Source organism: Thalassophryne amazonica, chromosome 9 (assembly GCF_902500255.1).
Source record: "Thalassophryne amazonica chromosome 9, fThaAma1.1, whole genome shotgun sequence".
Lineage (NCBI taxonomy): Eukaryota > Metazoa > Chordata > Actinopteri > Batrachoidiformes > Batrachoididae > Thalassophryne > Thalassophryne amazonica.
Genome location: NC_047111.1, coordinates 12,351,709 through 12,364,254, shown reverse-complemented (window position 1 = coordinate 12,364,254; position 12,546 = coordinate 12,351,709). Strand labels below are relative to the sequence as shown.

At 40.6% G+C, this 12,546-nt stretch overlaps 1 protein-coding gene across 1 annotated transcript in view; it reads left to right on the top strand.

The window, feature by feature from the left end:
* Positions 1–12,546, top strand: part of ncbp3 (nuclear cap binding subunit 3) — a 53,296-nt gene that overhangs the window by 8,021 nt on the left and 32,729 nt on the right. Inside the window, exon 3 of the mRNA XM_034177593.1 lies at positions 7,846–7,951. Coding sequence (XP_034033484.1) covers positions 7,846–7,951 — 106 coding nt within the window. The remainder of the gene's footprint in view (positions 1–7,845; positions 7,952–12,546) is intronic.

Sequence of the window (12,546 nt, the reverse complement as noted above, 5' to 3'; positions counted from 1 at the left end):
ACCTATTCCTGCTGAAGGTTCCATTTCCATACTACTGCACAATGACAGTATCATTGGTTGACCTGAGCAGTGTGCTTTTTCTGTAGTGAGCAGGAACATCATTCCTGGTGATAGATATATATGTTTCAGAAATAGATCTAAACTCGCATGACATACACCATGTTTTCAAAAATACCTCTACACCACCACGGTGAAGGTCTTTGTAAAAAAAAAAATAATAATAATCGCAAAAAATACAGGAGATGCAGAAATCTAAATACAATCTCATTAATTGACATATATTTGGCAATAGAAAGATATGTTTTTCATTGAGCTAGGATGAAAATCTTTTCAGTTTTTTTTTTTTTTTTTTTAAACACAGGGCAGTATTTTTTTTTTTCTTCATGCATTCAACTTCTGATATGGCTGGCTGTCTACTTTGTGACATAACCACGCTGTATTTACCAATAGATAAAAATTGATTATTTTGTGTACGAGGTCTGTTACAAAAGTATCCGACCTTTTTATTTTTTCAAAAACCTGATGGATTTGAATCACGTGTGCTTGCATGAGCAAACCTTGAACCTTCGTGCGCATGCGTGAATTTTTTCACGCCTGTCGATTGCGTCATTTGCTTGTAAGCAGCCTTTGTGTGAGGATGGGTGGGGTCTCTCGTCGGATTTTCTTTGCAAGGAAAGTGGCAGAATAACTGGAGCAGTGCGACTGCATCAAATTTTGCCAGAAACTGGGCGACAGCCAGGTGGAAACCATTCAGATTATTCAGACGGCTTTCGGTGACGATGTTATGAGCATCACACAGATTAAGGAGTGGAACCACCGGTTTAAAGACGTCCGCACAACAGTGGAGAGCGAGCCACGCTCCGGTCGGCCATCGACATGCTGAAATCAATCAATCAATCAATCAATTTTTTTATATAGCGCCAAATCACAACAAACAGTTGCCCCAAGGCACTTTATATTGTAAGGCAAGGCCATGCAATAATTATGTAAAACCCCAACGGTCAAAACGACCCCCTGTGAGCAAGCACTTGGCTACAGTGGGAAGGAAAAACTCCCTTTTAACAGGAAGAAACCTCCAGCAGAACCAGGCTCAGGGAGGGGCAGTCTTCTGCTGGGACTGGTTGGGGCTGAGGGAGAGAACCAGGAAAAAGACATGCTGTGGAGGGGAGCAGAGATCGATCACTAATGATTAAATGCAGAGTGGTGCATACAGAGCAAAAAGAGAAAGAAACAGTGCATCGTGGGAATCCCCCAGCAGTCTACGTCTATAGCAGCATAACTAAGGGATGGTTCAGGGTCACCTGATCCAGCCCTAACTATAAGCTTTAGCAAAAAGGAAAGTTTTAAGCCTAATCTTAAAAGTAGAGAGGGTGTCTGTCTCCCTGATCTGAATTGGGAGCTGGTTCCACAGGAGAGGAGCCTGAAAGCTGAAGGCTCTGCCTCCCATTCTACTCTTACAAACCCTAGGAACTACAAGTAAGCCTGCAGTATGAGAGCGAAGCGCTCTATTGGGGTGATATGGTACTACGAGGTCCCTAAGATAAGATGGGACCTGATTATTCAAAACCTTATAAGTAAGAAGAAGAATTTTAAATTCTATTCTAGAATTAACAGGAAGCCAATGAAGAGAGGCCAATATGGGTGAGATATGCTCTCTCCTTCTAGTCCCCGTCAGTACTCTAGCTGCAGCATTTTGAATTAACTGAAGGCTTTTTAGGGAACTTTTAGGACAACCTGATAATAATGAATTACAATAGTCCAGCCTAGAGGAAATAAATGCATGAATTAGTTTTTCAGCATCACTCTGAGACAAGACCTTTCTGATTTTAGAGATATTGCGTAAATGCAAAAAAGCAGTCCTACATATTTGTTTAATATGCGCTTTGAATGACATATCCTGATCAAAAATGACTCCAAGATTTCTCACAGTATTACTAGAGGTCAGGGTAATGCCATCCAGCAGTAAGGATCTGGTTAGACACCATGTTTCTAAGATTTGTGGGGCCAAGTACAATAACTTCAGTTTTATCTGAGTTTAAAAGCAGGAAATTAGAGGTCATCCATGTCTTTATGTCTGTAAGACAATCCTGCAGTTTAGCTAATTGGTGTGTGTCCTCTGGCTTCATGGATAGATAAAGCTGGGTATCATCTGCGTAACAATGAAAATTTAAGCAATACCGTCTAATAATACTGCCTAAGGGAAGCATGTATAAAGTGAATAAAATTGGTCCTAGCACAGAACCTTGTGGAACTCCATAATTAACTTTAGTCTGTGAAGAAGATTCCCCATTTACATGAACAAATTGTAATCTATTAGACAAATATGATTCAAACCACCGCAGCGCAGTGCCTTGAAATGACCAGATCGTTTCCAAAGTGAACGCTGTGGTGATGCGGGACTGTCGTGTGACTGTCCGAAAAATTGTGGAAGAGGTGGACATCAGCACTTTTTCGGCACATTCCACTATGACAGAAGATTTGGCCATGAAAGAGTTGCAGCGAAATTCATGCCGATGGCTTCGGCACGAAGCTGCTGACGGAGCAAAAGCGCCACCGTGTTGAATTCTCACAGGACATGCTGGACTCCGAAAAATGATGACCAGCTCTTCCACCATTTGGAAGATTCAGATGGCTTTCGGTGGCTTTTCAGTCGTGTACTATCCGAGAAATTGTGGAAGAGGTGGGCATGTCCAAACATGTCCTGTGAGACTTCAACACGGTGGCACTTTTCTCCGTCAGCTTTGTGCCGAAGCCATCGGCATGAATTTCATCACCACTCTTTTCATGGCCAAATCTTCTGTCACAGTGGAATGTGCCGAAAAAGTGCTGATGTCCACCTCTTCCACAGTTTTTCGGATAGTCACACGACGGTCCCGCATCACCACAGCGTTCACTTTGGAAATGATCTGGTCATTTCAGCATGTTGATGGCCGACTGGAGCGTGGCTTGCTAACCACCGTTGTGCGGACGTCTTTAAACTGGTTGTACCGCTCCTTAATCTGTGTGATGCCCATAGGATCGTCACCGAAAGCCGTCTGAATAATCCGAATGGTTTCCACCTGGCTGTCACCCAGTTTCTGGCAAAATTTGATGCAGTTGCGCTGTTCCAGTCGTTCCGTCTTTATCCTTGGAATGAAAAAACGCTGAGCGCACAGCACACGTCCCACACAAAGGCTGCTTACCAGGAAATGACACAATCGACAGGAGTGAAAAAATTCACGCATGCGCACAAAGGTTCAAGGTTGGCTCATGCAAGCACACGTGATTCAAATCCATCAGGTTTTTGAAAAAAATAAAAAGGTTGGATACTTGTCTAACAGACCTCGTATTAAGATAATATGTTCACAATGTTTGTGTGAAATATCAAAATTTTGCCATGAACAATTTGGAGTAGACAAGTATTAGAAGTTCCGCTTTTGGCTCCGATGTCTAAATTTTATTATGATTTTCAACTTTGCTTGTTTGTCATTTGGCAATGATTTTCTTAGACAAATTGTAATGGAATATCTAAAAACTGGAGTTTAGAAATTTCCAAATATGGTTTGTGAGTTCCATGCAAACTTTTTGGGTGCCTATATAAAATGAATAACAGTGCAAAATAGGTGGCACTGTCCGAAATTTTCAACTAAAAAAACCCCCAGCAATTTCATGCGATTTGTACCATATATTGGTACTTTTTTTTTTAATAACATATTTTCATGACTACAGAAAGGTTATAGATCGAAAGCCAACTATTTTCTGTGAATAATGCCACAAAAATTAAACAGATATCTAAAAAATTGGTTTCCTTCACACCCATATCAGTAAAATGTAACTCAATGTTTGAAGCTTGTCGTATACGTACATTGTGACGGTTTTGCGTGGAGAAATGTGTGCACCACAACAGCACGTGAAGGAAATGCTAATGCTAGCAATGGAAGAGAAGCTGGATAGATGTTGTACAGCACCACCGTGGTAAAGGTTTGCCAGGCTGTGAGTCTCACGTGGTTCTCTGATTGTTTCCTTTGTTGATGCATCATGTCAATCAATTCAATCAATCAATTTTTTTTATATAGCGCCAAATCACAACAAACAGTTTATCCTCACATCCTCATGTGAGGATAAACAAAAGTGTGTGGGAGTGTCAAAGTGTGACGTGTTCAGTTGCCTTGTAGACACACACCAGATAATCTGAATAAGTCATAAGTCTGTCTTTCCCCGAAGAACTAGGCTGTCAACCTGAGCTGCGGTCAGTGTTGATAATGTCAACACATGATGACTGAAAAGGAAACAGAAGAGGCTGTTTTTGGACTTGTTTGAGTCTCCCATAAAGACCATGTTATCATATTATTCATATGAAACTTGCTACATCACAGCTACTGAGTTAAAAAAAAAACTGATTTGATCAGTTAATAAGGTGTAATTTTATTGTAATAATCATGATTCTCATTAGTTGTGACAGCCACTGTTTTCTGTTCAAAAATCTGCTAGACCGACATTATTCAGTTTACCTCGTTTTGAATGTCTGTTTTGAAATAAAACTGTTTTCAACAACAAAATAGGTTCTAAATCTCAATAACTAGCAGCTCTGAAGAATATCCTTCCATCGCACACACAAGCACTGGATTCCACAACCCAACCTGACACACAGCCCATGCAAGCATTGAACAAAGTGGGACCCAGAACATATCCATGGTGAACAACAGTCAGAAAAACTTGGGAGTCTTTGTTGGTGAAGACAGGCTTACTGACTATGACTTTGTGGATGATGCTGTGATCTTTGTGGACTCAGTGAATTCTCTGATTGTAGCACTTGAGAAGCTCAGCGAGGAATCAGTGTCTGGGGTTGTGTTGGTCCTGGATCCAGGCTAAAATTCAAGCTTTTAATGAATTCCTGGACTTGTCCGTCATAAGTGTGTGTATCTGTATATGGTGAAAGTGTTGAACTTGTAAAGACATTCACTGATCTCAGGAGTGATAGTCATGTCTCTGGGTTCTTGGCCTTGGAGATCTGGAGACTTTCTGAGGTCAAAGGTCATAGGTGTTTGTTGACATTGATATCATTGCGGGAGAATGAAGGTCCAAGTCTTTAGGGTCCTGGTGCTTCTTGTCTTACTGTCTGGTTGTCAGACTTGGACTCTAACCATTGTCCTAAGGTGAGGACTGGATGTCTTTGGTACCAGGTCTCAGTGGAGGATCTTTGGGTCCTGCTGGAATGACTTTGCGTCCAGTGAACAGTTACTTAAGCCTGGTTTACACAGCAAGATTTTAAAATTGTCTCTATATGGTAAATGGACTGCATTCAGGGTTCTCCGCAGAAATGTTTAGTATAGTGGTGCTGTTGGCGGTGCGCATTGTGAGTCATTTTGACTAGTTTTAGATGCATTGAAAGCAAGAATAATAGACAAAAAAAAAGACACTTGTTGCAATATCAAAGTTTTTTCCATTTTTCTGTCCAAGTTAAGAAAATAAATAAAGTTGAAAAGTTTAAAAACATATTAATGTTTGATGGACATAACATTTGCTCTCCTCTTCAAAAATGACACACTGTATCTTTAGTGCAGTAAGACAGGCAGAGTTTTTCTGTCATGTTGACAGTTTAGTTTTTTCTTTTAACATTTCTGAGTTGGATTGCATACTTTAAAAAAAAAAAACAATATAACCCCTAATTGTCTTGTTTGAACAAGAGCTAAATCTGGACTGATTTGATTGTCAAATCAGAATCAGATTTATTGCAAAGTAAGTTCTCACATACAAGTAATTTGATCTCATGTCATTAGTGCATAAACAACAATAATAAAAAGAAAATAAATAAATAATAATTCTGTAAGAAGTAACAGGAAAAAGTAAAGAAGTAAATCTGCTCTTTTAATGATGAAACCCTGGATGAAAAACTTTCTGAATCAGTTTTTCACACTTTAATGTTTCATTGAGGCTGTGTGGTAAAATTGCTTTGCTGCTTTTTTACAGCGTGTAGCATCCGCTGTCCACACTTCCCTCCCCCCCCGCTGGCTACGCAGGCTACGCAGGCAGAAGGAGCTCTTTTTATTGGAAGAGTTTGATGGAGGGCTTTGTTGTTGTTGTTGTTGTTTTGTTTTCACTGATAGACACTGTGTGCTCTCTCTCTCTGAGCTGCTGCGCTGCTCTGCTCAGCTCTCTGCCCGCAGGGCAGGAGCGAGCGGGCAGTTCAGCACAGACAGCCTGGCTGGATTACCTGAGAGCAGAGCACAGTATAATGGTGCTATCATAACACTATGATGGCGTAACACTGTTGTTCCGTTGTCTGGGGAGAACCCTGGCATTTATATAGCACGTTTCTATCTGCGTCAGACGCTCAGAGCACTTTAAAATAATGCCTCACATTCACTCTGATGTCAGGGTACTCACTACACACTGCGAGCAACTAGGTAATTAAGGACCTTGCTTAAGGCCCCTTTCTGGTCAGCTGTAGGTTTCCAATACCTGAGAGACCATGCACATGGTGATTTAAAAAAAACAAAATCATAGATCTAACAGTTTTGGTGGTACAGTGTGTGGTGTGTATCCGTAGAGTAAAGACAACATACCGCACATGAACAGATTTCACACACCAACATTCCCAGGTCAGACAGGAAATCTCCCAAAATCTCTCAAGATTAAATGTGACTTCAGAGTAAACAAACATGGTGGACGAGGAAGACGCAGCAGAGATAGTTTATGGACTATTTCTAACAGAGAAAATAACAATACAAGAAGAAAAAGAAAAGGTGTTGTTTAAAGGAGTGGGACCACCGGACTTTTTGGTAAGCTATGACAGCCGTTATGATTTTAGATTCCACTTCGTGCATGCGTCACCTCGCTTTCTGATTGGCTGCACATCACATTCAACAGGCTGCGTGCTCGTTTGTAGTCGGGGGGGGGGGGGACACCACACACGCTGCGATTGGGCCAAGACAGTCCAAAATGTTGAATATCCACGATTTGCAGTCTGGGCGCTCCTGACGTCCTTCCGAGCAGACTGTAGCACTCTTAATGCACAACACACACCAGGAATGTCTAATAAGATTATCTTTAGCATCATCACGATAGTCGGGGTGTGCTTAACATTGTCAGAAGGGGAAGGTCAGGTCTGAAATCGGCCTAATTATCTTGCCGTGTGAATCAGGCATTAGTGAGACTCAGATGAGGAGGATCACTGACACTGTGAGGGAACATCAGACACCACATTTAGTCCATGTGTTGTGTTTCTCTGGGCATGATCCAGGACACAGGTGTCTCAGTGTTGAGGACCCCAGAGGCTGGAGAAGGACAAGAACCCGCCCACGTTTTACTTGGCAAAGGACACACCCACATTTTACCTGGCTGTGATAGCTGGATGGTTATTTTAGAGGTGTGGGGATGGACTAGTTGTCTGATTGGCTGATGGCCATCCTGGACCCAAGGGAGTTCTGTATTGTGGTGGATGGTGTGTGCTTTCAGACATGACAGCGTATTGCTTTATGTTTACTAGGGTGTCACGGTACACAGGAGTTACAGTTTGGTATGAGTTTGGTTTTTGGTTTTGATTTTTGTCTCTATAATCATACTGAGTCGTACTGTGTATTCAGTGTACAGTTCTGTGCACAAACCGTCTTGCGTATGGATGGATCACTACAAATACACGTACTGTGACACCCCTAAAGAGTATTTTACAGAAAAAAGCAGAATCCAGATGTCGCTTAGATTGCACCATCATGTTATCAGACATTTCCCAAATTTTGTAGAAAACCTCACATTCTGCCTCTTATAAACATAGTACCTGAAAAACTTTCATGTTGATTATCAGATAGTTTTGATGTGTTGCTACTGTTTTTTTTTTTTTTTTCTTTTTTCCATTTTCTTCCTTAGGAGGCCATTGAGAGGAAGGAGAAGCGAGCGCGGCGCTTTCATTTCAGAGGGGAAGTCAACTTTGGCCAAAGGAACGTTCTTTTAGATAAAGACAACATGAAGAAAGGTAGGAGGAGCCACTGGGTCACCTGACATGGAGCTTAAAAATGTAGCATGTGATCCAGTCCACGGGTTTCCACAGTGCTGAGGACTTTGCCCACAGTGGCTTTGTGGCAGCACAGCGACACAGTGGCTTAGTGGTTAGCGCTGTTGCCTCACAGCAAGAAGGTCATGTGCTCGATTCCCACCTGTGGCCTTTCTGTGTGGAGTCTGCATGTTCTCCCCATGTTTGTGTGGGTTCCCTCCGGGTGCTCTGTCTACCTCCCACATTTAAAGATATGCAGGTGAGGTGGACTGGAAACTTTCTAATTGTCCATGAAAGAGATCTCGATCTCAATTCGGTTGCAAAGTCTGACGTAACACGTCACGTGATAAACCTCCTTCCAGACTCAAACAAAGAAGGTCGCCGCTATTTAACCACTCTGTAAGTTTGATGCATGGAAACCGATGACGTCCCAACACATCCCCATTATATATTAAAAGTATTTTCATTTAAAAAAAAAATCTGTCTCTGATATTTGAGGAAAAGAAAACATGTTTTTCTCTGCACTCGTTGGTTCTGGCGGCGCAGTGTAAACAGTGAAAGAATGCCAGTGTTTTGTGCACCAATCGACCTGAATTTGTCTTTCTATAGGTTTCCGACTAATGGCAAAGAAAATAGTAGATGGCTACAGCTGATAAGGTAAATAAACATGACTACATTAGACATGTTACTGCCGAGTGGACCCAACAAGTAATATCAATGTCACCTTCGCAAAAGTATTTAATTTAGATCAGTGACTGCAAGTGGGATGGGTATCGTTAAGAATCTATAAATTGGGAGTCACGTGGGTGCAGCATCCAAAATGGCCGCGACTTAGGTGCACTCCTGCCCCGCACATGCTGTTTTTGAAGTTATTATTGTAAAAACGCACATGTTTAAGTATTTTAACGTACACTCTGAGTACCTTAATTGCTCAAATAGAATACTCTCGGTCAAGAAAAGGATTACAAGAAATCAATCAATCAATCAATTTTTTTTTTTTATATAGCGCCAAATCACAACAAACAGTTGCCCCAAGGCGCTTTATATTGTAAGGCAAGGCCATACAATAATTATGTAAAACCCCAGCGGTCAAAACGACCCCCTGTGAGCAAGTACTTGGCTACAGTGGGAAGGAAAAACTCCCTTTTAACAGTAAGAAACCTCCAGCAGAACCAGGCTCAGGGAGGGGCAGTCTTCTGCTGGGACTGGTTGGGGCTGAGGGAGAGAACCAGGAAAAAGACATGCTGTGGAGGGGAGCAGAGATCGATCACTAATGATTAAATGCAGAGTGGTGCATACAGAGCAAAAAGAGAAAGAAACAGTGCATCATGGGAACCCCCCAGCAGTCTACGTCTATAGCAGCATAACTAAGGGATGGTTCAGGGTCACCTGATCCAGCCATAACTATAAGCTTTAGCAAAAAGGAAAGTTTTAAGCCTAATCTTAAAAGTAGAGAGGATGTCTGTCTCCCTGATCCGAATTGGGAGCTGGTTCCACAGGAGAGGAGCCTGAAAGCTGAAGGCTCTGCCTCCCATTCTACTCTTACAAACCCTAGGAACTACAAGTAAGCCTGCAGTCTGAGAGCGAAGCGCTCTATTGGGGTGATATGGTACTACGAGGTCCCTAAGATAAGATGGGACCTGATTATTCAAAACCTTATAAGTAAGAAGAAGAATTTTAAATTCTATTCTAGAATTAACAGGAAGCCAATGAAGAGAGGCCAATATGGGTGAGATATGCTCTCTCCTTCTAGTCCCCGTCAGTACTCTAGCTGCAGCATTTTGAATTAACTGAAGGCTTTTTAGGGAACTTTTAGGACAACCTGATAATAATGAATTACAATAGTCCAGCCTAGAGGAAATAAATGCATGAATTAGTTTTTCAGCATCACTCTGAGACAAGACCTTTCTGATTTTAGAGATATTGCGTAAATGCAAAAAAGCAGTCCTACATATTTGTTTAATATGCGCTTTGAATGACATATCCTGATCAAAAATGACTCCAAGATTTCTCACAGTATTACTAGAGGTCAGGGTAATGCCATCCAGAGTAAGGATCTGGTTAGACACCATGTTTCTAAGATTTGTGGGGCCAAGTACAATAACTTCAGTTTTATCTGAGTTTAAAAGCAGGAAATTAGAGGTCATCCATGTCTTTATGTCTGTAAGACAATCCTGCAGTTTAGCTAATTGGTGTGTGTCCTCTGGCTTCATGGATAGATAAAGCTGGGTATCATCTGCGTAACAATGAAAATTTAAGCAATACCGTCTAATAATACTGCCTAAGGGAAGCATGTATAAAGTGAATAAAATTGGTCCTAGCACAGAACCTTGTGGAACTCCATAATTAACTTTAGTCTGTGAAGAAGATTCCCCATTTACATGAACAAATTGTAATCTATTAGACAAATATGATTCAAACCACCGCAGCGCAGTGCCTTTAATACCTATGGCATGCTCTAATCTCTGTAATAAAATTTTATGGTCAACAGTATCAAAAGCAGCACTGAGGTCTAACAGAACAAGCACAGAGATGAGTCCACTGTCCGAGGCCATAAGAAGATCATTTGTAACCTTCACTAATGCTGTTTCTGTACTATGATGAATTCTAAAACCTGACTGAAACTCTTCAAATAGACCATTCCTCTGCAGATGATCAGTTAGCTGTTTTACAACTACCCTTTCAAGAATTTTTGAGAGGAAAGGAAGGTTGGAGATTGGCCTATAATTAGCTAAGATAGCTGGGTCAAGTGATGGCTTTTTAAGTAATGGTTTAATTACTGCCACCTTAAAAGCCTGTGGTACATAGCCAACTAACAAAGATAGATTGATCATATTTAAGATCGAAGCATTAAATAATGGTAGGGCTTCCTTGAGCAGCCTGGTAGGAATGGGGTCTAATAAACATGTTGATGGTTTGGATGAAGTAACTAATGAAAATAACTCAGACAGAACAATCGGAGAGAAAGAGTCTAACCAAATACCGGCATCACTGAAAGCAGCCAAAGATAACGATACGTCTTTGGGATGGTTATGAGTAATTTTTTCTCTAATAGTTAAAATTTTGTTAGCAAAGAAAGTCATGAAGTCATTACTAGTTAAAGTTAATGGAATACTCAGCTCAATAGAGCTCTGACTCTTTGTCAGCCTGGCTACAGTGCTGAAAAGAAACCTGGGGTTGTTCTTATTTTCTTCAATTAGTGATGAGTAGAAAGATGTCCTAGCTTTACGGAGGGCTTTTTTATAGAGCAACAGACTCTTTTTCCAGGCTAAGTGAAGATCTTCTAAATTAGTGAGACGCCATTTCCTCTCCAACTTCAAAACTGTAATCAATACTGTGTTTTTACCTAACAGTTTGAAGTGAGTTTTCTTTGTTTCAGGGGGCTTCATACTCATTAAAATTCACCAGAATGTACAAAATTTGACTTGCTCTTTTTAAAAAATTCTGTGGGAGATCCCCCAGACCCCTATAGTTTGAAGTTAGTTTTCTTTGTTTCAGAGGGCTTCATACCCATTAAAATTCACCAGAATACACAAAATTTGACTTGGTCTTTAAAAAAATGTTCTGGGGGAGCATCCCCAGACCCCCCAGAATCAAGACTACACCCCACCCCCACCACCCTTTTATGTACCTTTATGTTCAGGTTTTGCATTCTTTTTATGCTTTGTCTGTCTCTCCTTAGAGGCTATTTAGAATTGATTTGTATGCTGTATGATGTGTTTATTGTATTTATTGAGGAAAAAAACTGTGTGCCCCACTACGCCACATTTTAGGGAATTGCTGGCATTGATTTTTGCCAGGAAAAAATTTCAATCAGATGAAAATTTATTGCTTTAACCCATGCACTAAACTTTAACCCTTTACTTAAAAAGATAAAAACAAACCTTGATAAGTGGGAAAAACTAAAACTAACATTGTGGGGAAAAATTAATACTATAAAAATGATAATTGCCCCACAGTTCAGCTATGTGGCAATGATGTTACCAATTAAGATACCATCTAACATATTTAGGAAACTGGATGATGTAATAAAACATTTCTTATGGGCTGGGAAAAGACCACAAATTAAACTGAGAATGTTATGTGCACATAAAGAGAAGGGAGGGCTTGGCCTGCCAGATCTTAGATTGTATTATTTTGCTTTTGAGATGGCTAAAATAGCAAGATACTGGCAGGCTGCAGAAGATGAAACAGCGTGGATGAAGGTAGAAAAGGAGATATGTTCACCCTTCCAACCTATAGAAGTATTATCACAAAGGTTGTCCAACATTACAAACCCAATACTTTTACATTCAAGGGATGTTTGGACCAAAGTACATAAAATGTTTAAACTCAAACAAACTCTACAAAGATATTCATCATTGTGGAATAATCCAGATGTTTGTCTTGGGAAGAAGCCTGTGTATTGGAAACAATGGCATGCTAAGGGTTTGAGCACCATTAAAGATCTATTTGAAGATGGTGTGTTTTTGTCATATGACAAGCTGTTGCAGAAATTTGATCTGGTGGGAAAAGAAAATTTTTGGAAATTCTTGCAAATGAGGAGGTGCATTACCTCAAAGCCATATAATATTACT